At 40.3% G+C, this 23,286-nt stretch overlaps 1 protein-coding gene across 2 annotated transcripts; it reads right to left on the minus strand.

The window, feature by feature from the left end:
- Window positions 1-177: 177 nt before the first annotated feature.
- On the minus strand, window positions 178-15,989 carry P37k (37-kDa protease). Of its 2 annotated transcripts, none has more exons than XM_028187722.2 (7): window positions 15,876-15,989; window positions 8,589-8,775; window positions 7,458-7,620; window positions 3,868-4,030; window positions 2,643-2,837; window positions 1,533-1,704; window positions 178-1,366 (listed from the first exon to the last, which is right to left on the minus strand). In XM_028187722.2, the coding sequence occupies exons 2-7, from the start codon at window positions 8,764-8,766 to the stop codon at window positions 1,248-1,250; spliced, it is 990 nt and encodes a 329-aa protein (XP_028043523.2). In that variant the 5' UTR covers window positions 8,767-8,775; window positions 15,876-15,989; the 3' UTR covers window positions 178-1,247. The 2 variants fall into 2 exon arrangements, with proteins under 2 accessions (XP_028043523.2, XP_028043522.2); XM_028187721.2 differs by lacking the exon at window positions 15,876-15,989 and adding an exon at window positions 15,710-15,869.
- Window positions 15,990-23,286: the final 7,297 nt, after the last annotated feature.

A 23,286-nucleotide genomic window follows, 5' to 3' on the forward strand; every position in this document is an offset into this window, starting at 1 on the left:
CTTTGTTCGACACTATAATTGACCGTTATGCTCGCAAAGATTTCGATGTAATTTGATCAAAGCGAAGACCGCGTGAAGGCTTCCTACCACGTAATTTTAACATCTCTCCCACCCGGTGCATTTTATACTCATATTATGGAGTTAGGGAAATAGGTAGGAAATTAATAAAATACACTATTTATAAATAAGTTTTATTCACACTAATCAATCATTTAGTCCACAATAGAGAGCTTGCCTAGTTTTCATTTAAATAAATTATAGTAAACACGCGAGATATCGTCTTGCGATATTAATTTCATTATGTTAAAATCGAAAAAGTAAATTATTAAATAAACCCTACTCTATTAAAAACCTTTAAATAAAAAGTGGAATAATATAAAACTATAACTATGTTTAACGGTTTTTTTTTGTTTTATTTAAGAATATGTATAATGTATTTCTTTCATATATTATAATCATTACTTTTTCGCGGTGGCCATTTTGAAATATTATACACAATGTCACTGTCATAACTGAACCAAATTTAATAACACCTCCAATTTTGAAATTCGTTAAGAGGACTTTTCAGTTTTGTTATGAAATTAAATAAACAACATACATAAGCTCGAAAAACATTACTTTCCTTGGCATTTGGGTAAAAGTGTTGAAATGGATTGTGCAATTTCAAGAAACAGGAGATACAATACCTCGTACCTATTTATAATTTTGATCGTTCTCTTGAGCACTTTATGACTAATAATAATTGATATTTATAATTACCGATTATGTAAAACCACTATTATGACGCAGTTGTTATTTACGGTATTTGAATAATTTAATAAATGCAATGATATTGTTATTCTCATCAAACAACACTGGAACAGCTCATTTTAGCAATAATTACGCAATCGTGTAATTTTCTCGTATCTGTCTCGAACGTTCGAAATTCGAAGAAAATGAATAATCCTTAAGTTTCCAACAGTTTAAGTATACCTAAATGTTTCCGGCGTGATTAACGGACAAAATACGCCTATCAGAATATTGCAGTGAGTTGACCTCTAATAAATAAAAATTTCATACACCATATAATATATTAAACATTAATTAAATTTATCTGAGAAACAATTTGTAGAACCAGTTAACCTCCGATAACAGTGAGGCACCAAGAAGTAAAACAAAGGTTTACAATTTGACATTTGAACAATCAAGTAAAAGCCTCCTAGCAAAATCAGGAACCAGGGTGCGAAGTTTAAACTATAGCAGTGTTTTTATTGACAATTGCAGGCATCGCGAGTGTTCTGTTTAATCCAAGTGAGGTATCGATTGACACGGGTATAAACGCCTGGTTTGTTTGGTCGCGCGCACCCTTCGCCCCAAGACACGACACCTAAAAAAATCAACATTGACATTACAATCCAATATCATCATCCATAATTGCAGACCTCGTCTTTTTAGGCTACTATTACTAGTTTTGTTTCTTTTACTTGATTTACATCTATAATCCCATTTGAGGTCGGGTGCTCTCGTACCTTTGCACAAAAAAATCTCCTTACCGACTTCAGAGTATTTTGATGTCTCCATTTCAAGAACATGCATCGGTCCACCCGAGTCTCCCTGACAAGCGTCACGGCCGCCCTCTGGCTCTCCAGCGCAAATCATATTATCTGTTATCCGATCACCGTAGCCTTTACGACATTCTTCATTTGTCACAATCGGTACTTTCACCTGGAATTTCAGTATTTATATTTATGTCGGAAAAACCATTAATAATTTGATGAATGTTATGTTCTATTAGTTTTAGTTGGTTCAACTATAACAAGCCACGTTTACCGCCCCTAACACGTAGGCGAAAGTCCAGCGATTCCCTCCTAACCCATAAAAAGATCTATTATTGGCCCGTACTCTTATTATTTTGTTGATATCTGCTGCGAAGCGTTAACGCTTTCCGGTTTGAGCTTGAGATAACCATAACACAATTAAGAGACTTCATATCTCAAGGTGAGTGGCGGCATTTACGTAGCGATATCTATAAGCTCCGGTGACTGATAACATCATTATCAGTCGTGAGCTCTATATACGACATCTACCTCTGCGGGTTCACAAGATGCTCTACCACAAGTCATTATGCAACTTCGAGTTATCAATAGCCTCATGTTTAATAATGATTCTTTGCGACAAACCATGAGGTCGAGGGATTTTTGCAAAAATCACTCTTATACGAATTTATATTTTTTATCTTGTTCTCAGGGTCGCCACATTCAGACTAGTAATTATTAACTAAATTTTCTGGTGTCATTGGAACATTCAAACCAATTATTGGAGATTGGAGAAGTTGGAAAACGGACACCCCAACTTTTTGCTTCTAGCTTTAACAGTTTTTTACTGAGTCATAAAAAACAATGTAGTTATAATTGTGACTCTTTTCTGTCGAAACCTATAGTAATTATTGACACAATCTTATGATATCATTGGTACATTAAAACCAATTGAATTACGGATTGGAAAATGGACACACCAACTTTTTGGATCTAATATTAACAATTCTTTTACTGGGACACAAATAACAATGTTGTTTAGTAATTGCAACTCCCTACTGTGAAAACCTATAGGGATAAATAAAATATTTTTACTGTATTGATCCTCATAGCATAACTATCGCTCACCTCCTGTAATGCATTGGATACAGAGCCACCTTCCTCTGTAGTTCCCCAGCCTGTGACAACACCCGTGTAATTGTTATAGGACAGTCCAGGATTGGGTAAGCAGACCGGCCTTAGCCCGACGTCCTTGTCGTCATCTGTGGCAGTGCCGTTGTCTCCTTCACTGCGAACTCGCTTCAATGCACTGCTGAGGTCTACCTGGAAGTTGGTGCCAAATTTCATGGATGACCATGTGATGTTTACATTTATGAAAACTCTGCAAGTTTCTTTTTTGCCTTCCTAACTACTAATAAGCACGAAATACTCCGCCTGAGAGAAATTACCAACATCTGCTCTAGCAAGAGCAGGGCTTCGCTGAATCTTGGGATATCGCGAAGGCTTCGACAAGGTCTGTCATAAGGCCTTTCTGTCGAAGTTACTAATCCCCAAGGGACTCTGCAAAGGGATCGCTACTTTTTTTGGTCGGCGGAACATCACAGTAGTCGATGATGCGTTCACTGCGAAGAAGGACCCTTTTATCATAGCGCCGCAATTCCAAGAAGTATCCCTAGAGCTTTCTAGAAGTATTGAAATATTTTGGCTCCACGCTTCGAGCGATTTCCAATATCAGTAAATTGGAAATCAGGGCCAAGCTACCATTAAAGATGCTAAGAGTCCTCCACAAAGCGAAGTGGTGCTTCAGGGCTACACGGCTGAACAAAGAATTTTTCTTTACATAGCACAAGTCCTCGCGTGGAGTACTGCTCCCATCTCTAGGTCTACAAACTTGACAGCTTCCATTTGACTCCGTACAGAAGAGGGCCGTTCGGATTTTCCCATTCTTCAGGGATCGTTTGGAACTTCTGGGTCTGCGGAGGAACTTCGGTTCTCTCTGTATTTTATACTATACGTTCCATAGGGAGTGCTCTGAGGAAGTGTTTGAGATGACCTTATCATCTCTTTTTTTCTGCTGGAGCAAAGTTCATCTCTACTACTTAGAAACATTGAGTGCATCCACAGTGCGATTCTAGAGATGTTTTTTGCCACGCACCATCCTTATTTGGACTGAACTTGCCTCTTCGGTGTGCCCTGCCGCTATAACATATCTTTTTTCAAACGAGTAGGTAAAGTCCTAGATGTGGCCCCAGCATTTCTGACGTCCACGATCGAAGGTAACCACTCACCATTATGTTGGCCGTATGCTCGTCTGCTAACAAGGGCAATAAAAAAGGCGCCGAGCCCAACTTACCCTCTCAGCTAGTTTTAAAAGGGCGATATCACTGTCGTAAGTTCCGGGATTATACCGCAGATGACGAATGATGTCAGACACCTTTCTGTCTATCGTTTTAGTTTCGTTTACTTTAGAGCGATCGTGCTCCAAGAACCGAACTGTAATCCGTTCCTTGCGGAATCTGCGGAATAAATTGGTATACCACTAAAATCTTGATAAACATAAGTTGACATACAACACGAGATACATAAGCGTGGTTTCTTGAGAGTTAGGTATAACTTTAACTAAGCCCGTGGCTGTGTGCTTCGCCGCCCGCGTGCAAAGCTGATAATGCTCTCTTTACCCCTGCTTATACTAGTAGGGTTTTCGAAAGGAATTGCATATTGGATAAGGAGCCACCATGAAAAGTCTGCGTTCGTGCGGCGAACTCACTTCACGCCCGTTCTATTCCCAATAATGATCATTTGCATTTTAGTACTTAACAAAAACTACTTTTATGGTTTAATCTTGCGTTTTATAATTGTTTTGTATATTATTTGTTACGATTCGAATACTTTACAGTAATTGTAGTCACGGACGACGGGCGCGGTCAGATGTAAAAAGTCTTCGATCAACAATAGTTACTATTGATGATCGAAGTAAAAAGTAGTATAAATTATGTCTAGGATTCGCGAAAACCGAAGAAAATACTAATCAGCTACTTCTGCTTATTAACTACGCTGCTTGTTAACTTGTGTTTTGCAATTATCATCCAACGGTTATCTGACCGTATCCAAAAGAAAAAGTAAAAAGAAACTCAATTTTTTTTAATACACTTTGGCTATCCTTTTTTCTACTGCTTCCGTCATTTTGAAGTTACTTATAAATACGACGAATGAATAACGGCATTGGAAAAACAAACTAAACCTAGGTTCTCACGTTATCTCTGGGTGCCCACCTCGTGATCGGAGGCGTCCGCGTCGGGGTCGGGGTGACCGGTCTTCGGTACCTCGGCCTCGAACTGGAAGGTCGGTGGAGCTTCTGCGCTCACTTCGAAAAATTGGGCCCTCGGCTGATGGCGACGGCTGGCTCCTTGAGCCGACTGCTTCCAAACGTCGGGGGTCCCGATCAGGTGGCGCGCCGCCTCTACATGGTGCGGTCGATGGCACTATACGGCGCGCCCGTATGGTGCCACGCCCTGACCCGCGAGAACGTCGCGGCGCTGCGACGTCCGCAGCGCGCGATCGCGGTCAGGGCGATCCGAGGATACCGCACCGTCTCCTTCGAGGCGGCGTGCTTGCTCGCCGGGGCGCCACCCTAGGACCTGGAGGCGGAGGCGCTCGCTGCCGATTACAGGTGGCGTAGCGATCTCCGCTCTAGGGGGGAAGGGTGCCCCGGCGAAGGAGTAGTTCGAGCGTGGAGGCTCCACTCTCGGCGGTCCGCGCTGGAGGCGTGGTCTCGCCGCTTGGCCGACCCGTCGGCCGGCCTCCGTACCGTCGAGGCGGTCCGCCCGGTTCTCGCGGACTGGGTGGGCCGCGACCGCGGATGCCTCACCTTCCGGCTGACGCAGATGTTGACCGGCCATGGGTGTTTTGGCCGGTACCTCTTTAAGATAGCCGGAAGGGAACCGACGGCGCAGTGCCACCACTGCGCGGACCGCGACGAGGAAGACACAGCGGAACACACATTGGCGCGTTGCTCTGGATTCGACGAGCAATGCGCCACCCTCGTCGCGGTCATTGGAGAGGACCTCTCGCTGCCGCGCGTCTCTGAGAGCTCTTCCCTTTCCGCACCGATCCGTCGCCGTCGAGCCGGGGGCCGGAGGCGGGAATACGCCCGTACGTCCCGGCCCCTGTAGGTAGCGGCCTCCCCCCGGTGAAGGTCAAGGGGCGACCTGAGGGGGTGAGGCCGCGCGGCGCGCTAGCAGCACTCTAGCGTGCTGCCGTGGAGTGAATAGAGCGACCGGTCGACGGTGTATCGCGTCCCGACCCGGCAGGCTGGTTCTGGTCCAGCGGGGTATTCCGGGACACCAGCGGCACCGTCTGGGCGGCCCGACGGGCTGCCGTACCGAGACGGCCGACGTTTCAGAGTCTTCGATTCGCCTCGAAGGCTCCGTCGGCTGGGCGTCCTTGGGGTGAGCCGCGCCGTCTGGTTGTAGTGTTGACCGCGGTAGCCCCCTACCTCATCCGGGTTCTGACCTCGGAGGGGATCGGACGTCGGGTGTAAGAGTGCAGGGGAGTCGTTTAGTGGGTGGGTCCTAAAATCCTTGGGCCCGCGGTCTGCTCACAACACCATGCAGATCGTTGAGTCTCACATACCCCGCGCGCCCCTTTTGCGCGGGGACCTCGTAGGAGGTTCGGCCATCTACACGAAAAAAAAAAAAAAAAAAAGGTTCTCACGTTATTATATTAATGGGTATATTTAACAATGCAAATACCAGTTGCAGTTACTTATTTTAAACTTCTGACTACAAATATTATTGCTGGAACAATATGTCAACAATCAGTTTTCTATAATACCTATTTCATTATCGTGCTGTTTCATTGGCAAATCAAATCTAGACGGATTCTCTGTTACACACGACTCAAAGCAAACGACATTTTTTTTTTATTGCTTTGTGGGGTGGACCATCTCACAGCCCACCTGGTGTTAGGTGGTTACTGGAGCCCATAGACATCTACAACGTAAATGCACCACCCACCTTGAGATATAAGTTCTAAGGTCTCAAGTATAGTTACAACGACTGCCCCACCCTTCAAACCGAAACGTATTTCTGCTTCACGGCAGAAATAGACAGGGTGGTGGTACCTACCCGCGCGGACTCACAAGAGGTCCTACCACCAGTAAACAGTAAACATTATATATAACAGTGTATTATTTAGATTGAATATCCTCTGGACTTAAAAAAAAAGATCAACTCAAACCATTCCTACACGGAAATCCAAATGATAATATCAACGTCTTGGCATCGTTCCAATGAATAGAAAATTTACTGCAATTCAACAATGAGAATGATGTCCGTATTCGCATGCGTATTGCACAATTATGCAATAGCTAACCGTTTGACATTCATCCGTGGGCTTCGAACGACTGGTCTGGACATGCCAAGTTAACAAATGTTTTCTTAATTTATGCCTAATACAAAGCACGGGAATTGCATCGCGTGATTAGCTGATGATAGAAGCACTGCTAGATTCCCTCGTCAAATTTATTTTCTTAATCTTTGAAATCCTAAACAATATTTAGTAAGTCTAATGAAGTATTACAAGCAACGTGATTAATGATTAATCACGAAACATTTAAAAATATTACACGTAGTTTTGGAAAGAGAAAATCAATTATAGCTTCTAGAGCGACTATTTTTTTAAAGTACAAAAACACAAATTTAATTTATTCTTCGTTGTGTTTGTTCATTTTATATTAAAAACAATTGAGTATGTAAAAAAAACTTTAAATAATAACTATTCATATGGCCATTGGCTGCCATAAATAAATATATACAGAAATAGAAATAAATATATTATGAATAATAAAAAAAAGCGCACACATATGTGACAATGTCTTTGTCAAGGACTTCTTGAGGAGGTTAAGCAGTGCCAAAGCTATTAAAATCGAAAAAAACATCTTACCCTGAAGTACAATGAGCAGCTGTCAAAACGTACAGATCACTGATAAGTGCACCACCACAATAGAACCTCCCGCCGTACAAAAGAGCGGCCATCCAGGGGTACTCCGTCTCTTTCGTTTCATATCCGCCCACGATGCGCCGACGAGTGCGTGCTATGCCGCATTCTGAAATAATTACCATCGATTTCGATATTTTTTTCTTCTTACCTAAGCTGATGGCCTTGAGAGGCCATTTCAGCGTCACCTTAACAAGTGAGCTCACGGGGCTCAAACCTGACGACGTTGCTAGCAAGAGCAGTGCTTCGCAGAATCTTCCACCGGATCGGAAACGTGACCCACTGAGAAGATCCGGCGAGAAACTCAGTGGGCTGTGTCTGTGGGTTAACTTACTCGCCAAGCCCTTCGTGATTACATTAAACTAATAACATTAGCATAAGATTAGATGGTAAAATTCTCCGCAACGAAAGAAAAAGAAAACACAAAAAATATATTATATATATTTTGTGTATGTGTGTATACTTAAGTATACGTTATGTCCACAAACGATCTTTACAACAAAGCAAAAACGTCATTACTGGTAATATGGTAGACCAAACAGAGCAGTGAGAAACTGCTCAGGTCAGGTACAAGAAAAGCGTTGTCCCAATTAAAATAAACTTTTGAGCCACATATTCCAAATTAATCGACGATGTGATCTATATAGGCGCCAATACTCAATTTTATTGAGCACGACGAATTAGAGGTTATTCCATCCAGAATCCATCCAGATCCATTTAGAATTTGCGATAGTCGAGAGCTCGATCGGAACTAATTAAAACTACTTTTACAATTTAATCTCGCTTTTATTTATTGTCACTTTATTACTGTACGTCGTCAGTCAGTCGTCCTTGAACACGAAAACTGTAGAGAGTCCTAAACGTCCGAAACAATATCATTCGAAAAGTCTGAAATAATTTATTATGATGACAATAAGAAACGCAAAATTAAAAAGCAAAAGCAACTTCAATCACGTATACGATCGTAGAAAATACTCTAATATAACTGTTTTGTTTCTTAGTTTCAATTTAAGCACTATTTTAATAGTAGTTAATTTATAACGTACTAAAATGGGTCACGCACGACGCAGTACTCACGACAGCTTGGGCAGTCCTCGGGCGGGTCGTCTATAGGTCTTAAAGTCGTGGTAGTCGTTGTGCCGCCAAGGAGATTGTTGATCCAGTCTATAAATCCTTTATCCTTGAGACCGATGGGCCGCTGGGTGTAGCAGCTCGACCAGCCGACCAGGCAGATCATAATCACTGGCCATTTCATTGTTGATAACTGGAAAATCGTTAGACCAGTTCAATAATAAAGCAAGCTAACGCCGAATTCTAAAGAAAGCGAAACTGTAACAATGTCAAGGAAACCTGTTGTGATATACAAAACCTGTGTCGAAAATTCCGTTAAATATATATTTAAACCACAATGTACCAAGAATTGCGAAAAAAATAGTTACGGCTTTACGGAAGAGCCTTCTTCCTATTCGTACACTCTTGACAGAGTGGTCGTGGTCAAGCATCAGTCGGATCCTGCGATACCGATGCTGTTGCGATGTAGCGCCATGTGGCACGATGCTTCGCAGAGTGAGAGCAATCATTATGTTGGAGTGAGTCACAGACTTACTGGTGGACATTACTGGTGGTAGGATCTCTTGTGAGTCCGCGCGGGTAGGTACCACCGCCCTGCCTATTTCTGCCGTGAAGCAGTAATGTGTTTCGGTTTGAAGGGTAGGGCAGCCGTTGTAACTATACTGAGATCTTAGAACTTATATCTCAAGGTGGGTGACGCATTTACGTTATAGATGTCTATGGGCTCCAGTAACTAGTTAACCCAAGGTGGGCTGTGAGCTCGTCCACCCATCAATGCAATAAAAAATAAATAAATAAAAGATTTTATAAGGTCGGTCCATCGTGTTGGAGATCGTCCGCGAGATCTTTTGCCTTACTGAGACTCTAAGTTCTTAGTTTAAGGAGCCGTATCTCAATGTTAGCACTTAATTTTTTATCTGCCATCAAAAGGACGAACCTACGAAACGTGATCGGAAGTATTACCTTACAGCATATATGTTAACATTTACAGCCAACCCTTTCTTCTTTTAATAAGCGTTCGAAAGGAACAGTAACAGTTTTGTAGAGAAATGTGGTGTTGGGATGCTTTTTTACTGCCTAGATGGGTGAACCTTGGTTTGGCTTTCTGGTCGCAATCTACCTTGAGCAATGAGGATAAAGTCTTAGTTTTATTATGTAAGCGAATTCCTACTATTCAAATCGGAACGTATGATTGCTTCATGGCAGAAATAGGCGAATTGCTGCCACTTACCCCTGTGGTCTTATATTGCGCCCTACCATTCGTTGACCGATCGTCGTTCTCTAATACAAATACTTAAAGAACGCTGCCCCCTATAGTCCCCTAATCGCCTCTACCTTTTATTATTCTCGGCCGAAACCACAAAACCAAAACATGTGGACCAGTGTTCATTGACATCTCCAGTCGCAAACAATTCGAATTTATGTTAATGAACGCATAAAATAAATATTCAATAAGGCTTTAGATCACTTTACTTGAAGATCTAAACGAGGTGACTGATTTTGTTCATTAACTACTCTTTTTTTTCAACGTAAAGTGACATCTGTTCGAAACTAAGAAGTAACGAGCACTTGAGTTTCATGCCAGAAAGGGACTGCACTATATTCGACGTCATTTTTCACGTGCACCATAGAATTTGGTTTCCCACCATCAATTTTGTTGGTCATAGACAGAGCAGCCCGCCTCAAATGGAATCCCCACTAAAAAATTATGATGCTCAAATCTCCGACCTCTCTTGGCTGTTTTAAATTATTTTACTGGTACGTTAAACAACACAATAGTAATAAACAACAAAATAACAGCATTTTTATTTTAGTCTTAATCTCTTTAATGCAAAGCGGCTGCTCTTTAAGAAGGCAACGTGTTTGCCTGTTACAGTTCAGAGTAATCACTCAGAATCAAGGACATCGGAACCAGGTCAAGAAACCCGCTGCTGCCAGTATTGAAATGTACCGCTACAAACGATCAGCCATCAACATCCCATTTGCATTAATAAAATAAAATTACTCGCACGTGTGTGAGGAATTAAGCAGGCATACGCAAAACGTTTCCGCGTACAACATACATACTAGTCGTAAATTGCATTGTGAATCAGGAAAACCGCAAAAGAAATCACACGGCCAATACAAATAGTTCGGCGTATTTCTTAGAACCTATGTTGTTGTGCCGAGTGACTTAACTCGCTAAATCGGATATGCAAATCGTAATGAAAACTGAATCGCAATAAATTAAAATCATAACTAAGATATACAAAATATTTTACAGAAGATACTTTTATCATCATTGTAAAATTTATCAGTCTAATTCTATATCGGATGACGCCTTATTTGATTACCGGAGCTTTTTTTTTTTGGTCAGGAGGAAATCGCCGCACTTCCGCCCTCCACTGGGGATGGAGGGCGGCGCATGTCAGAGTCGAACTAACTAAAACCTCCTGTCGCTCAACAACCAACGTCCAAACCTCGTAAGAGGCAGAACTCATGAAAAGGCAAGGGGGGAAAGTGAAGCGCTTAGTGCGGAGCACATCTCTCCCAACACCCTCCCCCTCGGGATGCCGAACCGGCGGTCGTCGGCGCCACGACCACCAGCCGTCTCGGTCGGCAGGCTATCTGAAACCCGCCTAGATGGCGCCGGTTAGAGTGAGCTATCCTACGGAATACCGCGCTGTGCCAGAACCAGCGTGGGTCGAGGATAGCCGGCCTTCGATCACCCGGATGCTCTTGCGTAAAACGCGTGCAGAGTAGCTTGCACGTCGTCTTCTTAGCCCCCCCTCGCCGGTCCCCAGACCGACATGTGAGGGGGACCCGAAACACTTAGAGGGCCAGGGCTTGGGCGAGATCCGTCTCCCTGGCCCCCGCTCGACGGCGGCGGGATTGTGCGTCTCTCACGCGCCCCGCCGCCTCCTTCTGCGAGATGAAAGATTACCGGACCTTGGCCTAATTGCCAGGATGTGATTTCCTTCACTCATGAACATCGGCGTTGCCAAGAGCACGCCCATTGGGCCTACATACAGGACTCGAAAACTGGCATAGTCGCATCGCTTATTACGAGTACACCGGGCCTTTTATGCTTAAGACCACGACGGCTTCCTGCTCCAGCTCCAACTTCTCACGCTTTCTAGAATTACCTACATGGTATGTGTTAAAAAACCTTCGACAGCGCGATCTGGCATTCTCGGCTGATTCTGAAGGGCGACATTACTTCCGCAACCATGCATAACGCATTTCGGTTTTTACATGATCAAGTAGCAAAGGATTCAAACTTCGTAACCGTTTTAGAATAATGGAATAGGTGATCCCTTGACCCACAACAGAGTACTACTTAAATTCGTCTCTAGCCCATAGCACTCGTGTGTAATCATTATCCTACTTAACCATAGACACAGCCCATTGAGTTTCTCGCCAGATCTTCACAGTGGGTCGCGTTTCCGATCCGGTGGTAGATTCTACGAAGCATTGCTCTTGCTGAGGCCAGTGTTAGCAACACTCCGGTTTGAGCCCCGTGAGCTCACCTACACGTTAGGGTGAAATAGCCTCTCAAGGCTATCAGCATAGGTAGGGATTTTTTTTTTATCCTAGCGCACTCCAGTCATCGCTCAATTAATATAGAATAGGTACAAATGTAATAGGTTCGTTGAAAGTGCCAAGGCCGGGACCCCATAATGTCGCTGATCCCACATCCTGCACCTTAAGTAAAGCCGCCTATAGTGCCACAGTGGCTGTAATATTTGTCCTCGCTCAAATGGAAACCTAATTGTCACTAATTATCGTTGTAGTTACGATTTTCGACAACGATGAATCGTGGAAGAATACGCTCAAATACTGCCTACCCACGATCTCGTAAAAAGAAGCGCTGGACCGTAAGAGAGAAAGATCTGATCTGTCCTGCATGTATTTTGGGCCGCCTCGATGTGTTCTCGAGGAACAGTTTTTTTATTATTATTGAAGGATTATTCGTGGCCCGGAGGCCTTTCCAGTCTCATCAGGGCAGGTGGGCGAGCAAAGGCTCAGTCAGGAGGGGTGGGATTTCCTAACAACTGCCCGAGCGCCTCCGAAGGAGACCTAACAACTCAAGGGCAATTGTTTTGAGAATGAATCTACTACGGGGTCGGAATCGCGACCCACTGAGAGGATCCGGCGAGAAACTCAGCGGGCTGATGCATGGGTAAGGCGAGGACCGGTCCAAGAGTTTTCACCGTTATAAAGAGTCAAAGGGTGAGTGAAGGTGATATGACGCTATTCAATGACCGCTAGTTCGACACAGCGGCATATTATAATGATACATGTGGCACCATTTAGTCGGATTCTGGTCAGACAAATCAAAATATCAAAGGTCTGGTGTCTTGTGCCACCATGGCCTCAATTTGCACCAAATTATTGCCAAGGTTATTTAGCTCAAGACAACCATGGCACGTGGGGCGACGACCGACAACCCAATCCTCGGTTACCAAACAAAAGTGTAATGTTCCCTGTCGTATCACTCTTATCAGAGCGATCGTGGTCGCCATTCGACATCATTGCTGTGGGCAGAAACATAAAGCAAGGGGAAACCACTGCGCTAATCTTCCCAAGAAAGTCTTTATGAAAAGTGTAATAGATACATCATGTCCAGTGATTATAAAAAGCTGAAATGATATGGTAATTATAATTGAGCTGCCACACAGCAATGGAGCGTAAATTGCGTGTTTCCCAACATTCCCAGAATGATAGTGAAACTCTGCGTTCTTATATTTCCACTTTTACTTTCTTTAAAAAAATATATTATATTATTATTATAGTCCATATTTATTTAAAATCTTATTAATAATACACTAATTTTTTTTAATATATTTAAAATAAAAAAATTAAAAACACTATATAAATATAGATGATAATAATACATATACAAATCTTTAAATATAATATGATTACATAGACAAGTAAACAATGCCATCTAGTCCTAAATGGTTAACAAGACGTGAATGCTAAAACATGACATCCAAGTTTCAACTGTAATGATTGTTTCACCCTTGAAGTCGCAACACATTACTGCTTCTCAACAGAGATAGGCAAGGTAGCGGTACCTACCCACTTAGGCTCACAAGACGACCTACCATTAGTAAAAAAGATTTAGAAAAATGAACTAAAACCTTAGACAATATACCAAGGTTAGGTATTGGCGCGTAGACTTTAATAAAATATCGTTATCACCTTATTATACTCGTATATAAAAAGTTATCATTTACAAATCAAAAATCACCGGACCGAAACGACGATTTATGCTAATACTCGTATAGAAAAAAATACTTGTTGATTTGTGGCTTAGAAACATAAATCCAAGAAATAAATGTTGATTAACTATATAAGTACATTAAGATACAAATGTGCGTAACAGTAAATTGGCGCGAACCTATCTGATAAAATTACCCCAATTCGTACCATTAATCAAAATACTTTTACGGTGTAATCTCGCGTTTTTCATTGTCATTTTACTGGTGGTTTTTTTTTTTTTTTGGTCAGGAGGAAATCGCCGGACTTCCGCCCTTTTCTGGGGATACTGGGCGGGGTATGTCAGAGTCGAACTGACTAAAACCTCCTGTCGCTCAACAACCAACGTCCAAACATCGCATGAGACAGAACTCATGACAAGGCAAAGGAGGGTTTTACTGGTGGTAGGACCTCTTGTGAGTCCGCACGGGTAGGTACCACCTCCCCGCCTATTTCTGCCGTGAAGCAGTAATGCGTTTCGGTTTGAAGGGTGGGGCAGCCGTTGTAACTATACTGAGACCTTAGAACTTATATCTCAAGGTGTGTGGCGCATTTACGTTGTAGATGTCCATGGGTTCCAGTAACCACTTAACACCAGGTGGGCTGTGAGCTCGTCCACACATCAAAGCAATTAAAAAAAAAAAACCTAATATTTGCGGCGCTTCGAATACTTGACATTTTTCATATTATTAAAGAACGAGACCTATCAGTCGACATTTTAAGACTATTTTTACGAGTCGCGGCAACCGACAAAAAGCACTACAAGAAACTTTCATGTCAGTTCCACTGACTCGAAGTCAATCGTGTCCTTCTTCAAACGCGGTTTGTGGAAAAAACCTAACGGTAAGCAGCTGCTTGGCTCTGCCCCTTGCATTGCTGACGTCCACGGGCGACGGTAACCACTCTTCTTCTGGTGGGTATGCTCGTCTGCCAACAAAGGCATTATACCTGAACAAGCAATTTCGAAGTTTGTTTTTCTATTGCATAGGTCGGCAGATAGACATCCACAACGTAAATGCGGCCACCCGCCGTGAGATATAAGTTCTAAGATCTCAATATAGTTACAACGGCTGCCCCGCCCTTCAAACCTAGAAATAGGCAGGATGGTGGTACCTAGCCATGCGGACTCACAAGAGGTCCTACCACCAGCAAAAAAAGTATACAAATTAAATCAATTAAACACGTGGATACAAATATTGAATCCCTTTCAAGTGTGCACTATGAAATTGAAACTTCGATGTTATTATGCGGCAGGCGTCGTGATTTGTGTCCTGTCAACGGTAAAGATTTAACACGTTAGAGAGTTTTATCGCACTTCCTATATATTTAAATAGAAAGGAAAGTTCAAGGCTTTAATTATACGTACTTAAAGAAAGGCAAATTATGTTAAGAACATTTTTTTTTTTAAATAAAATATACATTAATTTTCTACTTGCATTTTATTTAATAACCAAAACGTTTTATTATGTAAAAAAAAACCTAAAAACAAAATATAGTGCAATAAAAACAAACTTGATTTCTATATACTGTATTAAAGTGCATTTTTAATAAAATAAATAATAATAACTGAGGACAAATCACACACTGTCATAGGGCCCCAAATTATAATAGGGATTCCCTGTGTTATGCCACAGACTGACATACATACATAAATATGTTTAAATACAGAAATATATAGTTAATAAACACCCAACCAATGAACAAACAAACCAGTTCACACCACACGCACAGGCATTGATAAAATTACTCAATTCTTAATAATACTAAAAAAAATAGTTAATAGTATAATAGTTTAACATAATTTTCAAAACAAAACAGAATATTAATTCAAAAATTACCTCCGAACACAGACGTGGTACAGACAAAAAATAATAGGTACGTACCAAAATATCGATTGACGATATGCAGAGATCTATAACACCAACGCGTACGTATTCAAGGCCCGAAATCAAGGACGGCGAGCGACTTTGACCACCGCGATACTCGCACTGAACGAAAGCAGTGAAAGAACTAATACTTTCACCGAGATCTGTGCCACGTCGTCCTTACCTCCACATTGCATGTCCTGGGAGCCCGCACGCCTAGTTATAACCAATGCCGACGCGATAATAAATTCCAGAGCATAATTCACGGTAATCTTTTTTCTGTGAATGCCGTAATTATATTATGAGCTGATGTGGGATTCTAATTTGCCTACACGCAAACGTTTAAATTATCTCTTTAAATTGGATGCTCGTGATTGTAACGATTAGTGAACAAAATCTGTATCTCAACAGAGAAACAGTTTGTGTGACAGTTAATCCGGATAGCTATGATCCCTTTGGGTAACAATCAACCCTTTTGGTAAGGTTAATACTTTTAGGTAACATATTTTAATTAACGTTTTCATATTTAGTTGAAAATTATACCAGAGATCACGTTCTTTAAATTTGTAATTCAATGGGAATGAAACATAATGCATTTTCCAGGAATAAAAACTAACTCGTGTCACTCTCGTGTCTATGAACTTCCAGCACTATAACTAGTCTGGCCATAAATACTGTTACATTTTTATGTACCGTAAAATGGGGCGATTAGGGACAAATTCCAACTTTATGAGCAATTTTAAGGTAGTTGTTGATGTATATAATGCTATATCAGGATCAAAATGATTGAGTCTTGGGGGCATCTTTGTTGTCTAATTTAAAATTATGCAACTAGCATTCCAGTTTCAGCAAAAAATGCAAAAATAGGTGTAATCCCTATTTACCCGAAAATTGCGGTTAATTGGGACGAAATGAGAAATTTGCTAGGGTTGGCACTACTTTTATTTTTATATATAGTTTTAATTTATTTATTTATTTAGTTGCACCGACAAAGTGATCATCAATAAAAAAAATTGAAAAACTGACAAAAGTACATGGCAGACATCACCTCAATTATAGGTGCAATCGACAGTGCAGTAACAACAATATATATATATTTATACATATATAGTGGGCTTTCTTAGAAACGGTTTATATTTCTCCGTTCTTGGTAAGTACTTAGGGGTTCTTTTATTATGTATTACTTAGACATTTTTGTCCACCTTGAGATTTCATTGATCTTGTTACATGTCTCTGCAAAATCGACTTACTTATATTAAATTGCTTATCTATTTCAACTAAAGACTTATTCCCAATTTCGCTTCGATAAACCAGATTTTTACCAACAAATTTAAAAAATATTGTTATAACTACATAGACAACCCTACAAACCTGTACCTATTTATACTTAGGTCGTTTCCATTTCACGTATTCTCATCCCAATTGACCCCTTTTTCGTTGTTATTTGTACCTAACACGTCCCCAATATCCCCAAAAACAACAGATTTTTACATGTATTTTTATTTAATCAAATACATTAAAACCAATAACAACTGAGACTTACCTTTAATATATATGCTGGTTTAAACACTAAATAACGTTTATAAATCATAGTCGTCTTCTATTATTATCAAATAAATAAAAGAGAGCAAAGTTTCTAGCACTAAAATAATTACCACCACAGGAAGTTAATTTGAAACGCGATTTTTTATAAGTTAGCAGTTATTATCATGCATATTCAGAGTTGTTTTGTGAACTTTCAACATTCTACTATTAAATTACAAAAAAATGGAAGATTTTGCAACGAATATAAAACTTATATTGAGCGTCGAAAGATTTTCCCGGTTTTTTCCCGATTCGCCTTTCAATCCCTAATCGCCCCATTTTACCGGTACTTTTCTTTTTTTCAACTTTTTAATTATTTTGAATTTGAACCATGTATATTATTTTAAAAACTTCTTTCGATTTTGCGCTATTTCACATATTTTTTCGTGTTCATTATCAAATTACAATTACAAGGGGTGTTAAAGAAAATAGGATTGAAGTGATCGCCTTGCACAAAGTGGATATGGAGTCGTCGGTCATATTCCAGACACTTCAGCTTGGTATCAGCCGTATGTTCGTATATCGTACTATCAACAGATACAACAACACTTCTATCGTCTGTCCAATACCAGAAAAGATCTGGGCGGCTGCGTGCTGTTAGACCTACAAAAGCTATTAATGCTGTAAAAGCCAGAATTCGCCGACCCCCCTTAGGATTTTTTTTTGCCCTTGTAGGCTGACGAGCATACGGCCCTCCTGATGGTGAGTGGTTACCGTCGCCCATGGACTTCAGCAATGCCAGGAGCAGAGCCAAGCTGCTGCCTACAAAGCAAAATTGCAGGAAGCAATAAATCTTATCACGACACATGAAGATTCCTGCTAGGACTCTGTCGCATATTATAAAACAAGACCTGAAGCTTATCGACGATATATACCATGCCCTAAATAAATATTTACAATTAAAGAGAGTGGATCGATAAAAACGCCTTCTGTCGCGATACGCAGGTGAAAGATACAGAAATATTCTCTTTACCGATGAAAAAATGCTCACGACTGAAGAACACTACAATAAGCAAAATGATAGTGTACGCTCACAGTTCTAAAGAAGCTGCTCAAGTGATCGGAAAGGTACAACGTGGTCATCATCTTGCGTCAGTGATGGCTTGGTGGGACGGAGTCTCAAAACTACATTTTTGTGAAAAAGGAGTAAAAGCTTCAGCCAAAGTGTATCAAGATACAGTCTTGGATCATGTTGTGAAATATACCGTGAATATACCGTGGACTTTCCAGCTGGACTCTGGTTTTTTGCAAATCCCTTTACTGTTAAGAAAATGTATGCATGTATTAGTAGATGACAATTTCTGGATTATTTTTTAATGCTGGAGTAGGCAGACGTGCGTACGGCCCACCTGATGGTGAGTGGCTACCGTCGCTCATGGACTTTAGCAATGTCCAGGGCAGAACCAAGCCGCTGCTTACCGTTAGGTTTTGAGTAGAATTCGTTGTTGGTAGTCAAGCAGCGTCTATTCTCCATCGTTCAGGGTCGCATTCTCACCTTCTCCGGACATGTGTCGCGACGGGGTGACGATTCAGTTGAGGGCCTTGTGATGCAGGGCATCATTGAGGGTACAAGACCGCGCGGCAGATCACCGTTACGATGGACCGACCAAATAAAGGCAGTTGTAAACGGTCCCGTCAACGAGTGCACATGAAGGGCGGTACGCGAGGGATGGCCATATCTTGTGAAGTGCACCACCCGAAATGATGAACACGACCTAGTCTGCCAAGAGTGCAAACGAATGCATGTATGTTAGTCTCTGGTAACACAGGAAATCCTAATTGAAAAGCCGGATAACCTTGCGTGATTTGTTCCCAGTTTATAAATGCTAAATAACGACTGATGATAAATTGTGTTTATTAGAAATTATATTTAAATACGAATTGCATATTGATAAAATGATGAAATATGAATGATATTTTTAGATCTTACCGACAGAATAATAGAAAAATATTAACTGGTTATTTAAAGAAAAAATCAAAATTATCGATAAAGTTGATCATTGAAAACACGAATAAAACAACATTTTCTGAAAATAAATCGTAGCTAGATCGATTTATCGCCCCCGAAATCCCCAGTATACAAAATTTTATGAAAATCGTTGGAGCCGTTTCCGAGATTCATATTATATATATATATATTTAGATACAAGAATTGCTCGTTTAAAGATATAAGATAATATTAATTATAATAAATATAATATTAGGTATATTCATAATTATTTTTTATTAATTTAAACAGTGGGGTTATTTTTCAACAAGTCCCTTATACCATGTTTCGACATTTATTGTGTTTGATAGTCCTGTCTCGCCTAGGCTGAAAACAAAAACTCAAGATATACCCGGGTTCTACTGTTTCTGATTAACAGGAAATCGGTATTCAGAGTCTATGAAGTTTTTAATAAAACTTTTAGGCAACGCTATTTCTATTGGAATAAAAGATTTACGGTTGAAATTGGACAAGAGTATTTTTTTTTAGAATTGAAGGATTACTGGTGGCCCGGAGGCCTTTCCAGTTTCACCAGGACAGGTGGACAAGAGTATTACTCGCTAGCCAATGGCTAATGAATCCATCATAGGACTTAATAAAAATTAATTTACTGCGCTAACAAAAACAAAACAAAACACTTATTTCGCGGTGTGTATTTTAAGCCGTGTGAACATAATTTTAACGCCTACGGAGCTTTTGACTTTTGCCACCGTGAAATAAGAGTGTGTACTTTTCTGCCAGGAGTTGAAAAAAAAATGGACAACACTTACAGCCTTAACAAATTATACAATATCGTGAATAAATCGATTGGAATAACATAACAAAATACTCTTTTAAACTTTTTCTTATAATGTCCAAAAGAACCGAATAGAAGAATTATTTTGAAATGAAAACATCATTAGTAACGCTGTGTTCTGAAATCCGATAAAACGAAAAAAACAACACTAAAAAGAGACCAATAACTAAGTAGTATGGCCATAAACACAGTTACATAAAAACTTTTCTATTTTTCAACTTTTTTATTATTTTGAATTTAGAACAATAATTATATTATTTTAAAAAGTTCTTTCGATTTTGCGCCATTTCACATAATAATATTTTTTCGTGTTCATTATCAAATTACAATATGGAATGGGGTGTTAAAGAAAATAGGATCGCAGTGATTGACTTGCACAAAGTGGGTATGGAGACGTCGGTCATATTACAGACAATTCAAAAGCCTGGTATGAGCCGTATGTTCGTATATTGTAGTATCGACCTCTCCCTAAACCAGAATACCTATTCCTACTAATTACCTCGCTCCTTCTTTGACATAAGAAATGAGCAGGATGCTAATACCTACCCGTATAGGCTCACAAAGCCCCAGTACTGTACGCAAATGTATAAATATCTGTTGGTGTTATTTTGCGGGTATGTCGTGATAACGCTACGTACACTTGCTACCGTACGGGAAATTACAAATAACGTGAAATCGTTCAGATCATAACCCTTTAATTAGACGCGATTAAAACGTTACCAATTTACGAAATCTAGGTTTATATTTGATATTTTTATTCTATAAAAAACTGGTACAAAAATACCTAATCATGTTTTAGCCGCACCCGTCTCCAAAGGAGAAAAATTGGTTCACACAAGACGTATTTTCCATTACCACTTATTGTTTCTACTTTTCAATACATAAAAAAGACGCAGGAGCGTTGTTATCAACTGGTTATTAAGCTATTTTCATAAATTAAGGCAAATAAAAGTATCCAATAACGCCGAGAAGTATTTGATCGTTCTTGCGTTGAGATTGCCTTGATAATTTTATCAGGATCTTTTGCATTGAACTACCTAAAACTTAGGTTGTTGTCGTGGAAAAGTATTGTTTACAAGTTTCTTTTTTCTTTTTAATAAATGTAAATACCAAATTTGTTCCATTAATTTTAAGATTAAAACTTATTTAATTTAAACTTTTATAAAAATCAATTTGTTTGGTTTCGTGATAATGCATTTGCACGTCACTACATAGTATAAAACAAAGTCGCTTTCTCTGCCCCTATATCTGTCTGTCCCGATGTATGTTTAAATCTTTAAAACTACGCAACGGATTTTGATGTGTTTTTTTTTTATAGATAGAGTGATTAATAGTTTTTTAATTTTTATTTATAAGTTAGAGATAAGTTAGAGACCTTGTGATGGACGCGACCGTTAAATAACAAAAAAAAAGAATGCGTATCGAGAGGTGAAAGACCATTTGGTTTAAGCGACATTTCGCATAATACGTGACATTTATCTTCGTAATTAAAGGTGCGTTTTATCTGGTATTAAGATCAACAGTCCGATGTTATTAATTGAACATCAATTATGTTTACTCCATTGAAATAGCTGACGAAACTTTTTGGTATGACATTTTTTTCTAAATTTTAAACTTTAAATTTTTTTTTTATTGCCCTTTTATGCACGCGAGCATACGGCCCACCTGATGGTGAGTGGTTACCGTTGCCCATGGACTTCAGCAATGCCAGGGGCAGAGCGAAGCCGCTGCCTACCGCTTAATACTCTCCACAAGCCTCGTTTGAAGAAGGACATGTCATAGCGCTCGGGAAACACCGTGGAGTGGAGCTCATTCCATAGTCGGATGGTGCGTGGCAAAAAAGATCTCTGGAAACGCACTGTGGATGACCGCAGTGGCTCCAGGTAGTACGGATGAACTCTACTCCGGTGGCGGGCGGTGCGATGGTAAAAGCGAGATGCCGGTATCATCTCGAACAATTCCTCAGAGCGCTCCCCATGGAAAATGGCTCTGTTCTAAATTTAAATAAATGTCACTTAAACCTAATAGCCTTTCACCCCTGGATATAACAATTCACGACACTACCACTGTTATGTGATAGAGACAGCGACATACTCCCATTACGCTCGCGCTGTTTCGTAATCCCAAATTTGAAATATGCATTAACTAAAAACTAGCTCGACATAAACAACAAAAACTAACTACTAATCTTAATTTAGCTTCAACATAAATAAAAATACAGTTATGTGAGGAGGGAGCGTCCTAAAAAGACTTGGATGGACTGTGCGAAATGCGAGGGAAAAGCGTCAGGGCGACGATGTCATATGACATCTGAATAAAAAAATAGTACAGAACTACAAGTCAGATAAGAACCACAAGATTTATATCTGGCGTTCAATTAAAAATAATAAGAGGAGACCTTCTTTGAGAGTCAACAATATTGTCATAAACAAACATTTTGTAAGGCTTCATTAAGCAAGCAATATTAGATGTCAATCAATACTCATTAAATGTTTTCTTTCAAAACTTTCCGTAATGAATCTGTTTATCAGAATTTATTTGTCAACAGAATACGGCACAGTAGAGCAAGGACTATTTGTTTGTTTAAATTATCGTAGTTTTTCAAGCAACAGATAGATGCACTTGGATAAAGTTGCGAAATTCTATTGTTTCCCCACAAAAAATAATAGGTAATTTAATGGCCGTTAAAACGAAACGAATTGTAAATAGCTTTGCTATTCACGCAAGCGAGGCCTGGCACTGAGTGGTCAGTCTTAGATACGTCATTACGGATCCATCGGATCCAATAACACTTGTACTAGATGCCTTGAGCTCTAACACTAGGAGTAGGGACCACGGTAATCGTACACGTCGAATTCGGCAAAGAATTCGAGGTGCAACCGAACCTATATACTTATATATATATAGATATATATCAGCCCACTGAGTTTCTCGTCGGATCTTCTCAGCAGATCGCGATTCCGATCTGGTAGTAGATCAATTAGCGAAGCAGCTTTTCTTAAGTTGCTAGGTCTCAGGTTCTCGGGTGGCTGTTAACAAATCCCACCCCTCCCGGCTGAGAGCTTGCTCGCCCACCTGTCCTGGGGAAATTGGAAAGACCTCCGGGCCACCCTCAAACACAAAAAGTCAAAACAAAACTAAGTGGTAATCAAAGACAAAAGACATCTCAATGTGAATGCCACCATCCTGAGACATATGGGCGAAGCCTTAATAATATTTTATATCGGC

The sequence above is a fragment of the Bombyx mandarina genome, chromosome 06, assembly GCF_030267445.1.
Source record: "Bombyx mandarina strain Sakado chromosome 06, ASM3026744v2".
In the NCBI taxonomy this organism is placed as follows: Eukaryota; Metazoa; Arthropoda; class Insecta; order Lepidoptera; family Bombycidae; genus Bombyx; species Bombyx mandarina.

Excerpts from the sequence above, each read along its gene's own strand:
- P37k (XM_028187722.2), bottom strand. The coding sequence starts at position 8,766 with ATGAAATGGCCAGTGATTATGATCTGCCTGGTCGGCTGGTCGAGCTGC. Across the intron at positions 7,621-8,588 it reads CGAGGACTGCCCAAGCTGTC|AATGCGGCATAGCACGCACT; the intron begins GTGAGTACTGCG and ends TAATTATTTCAG. Across the intron at positions 2,838-3,867 it reads TTTTAAAACTAGCTGAGAGG|GTAGACCTCAGCAGTGCATT; the intron begins GTAAGTTGGGCT and ends ACCAACTTCCAG.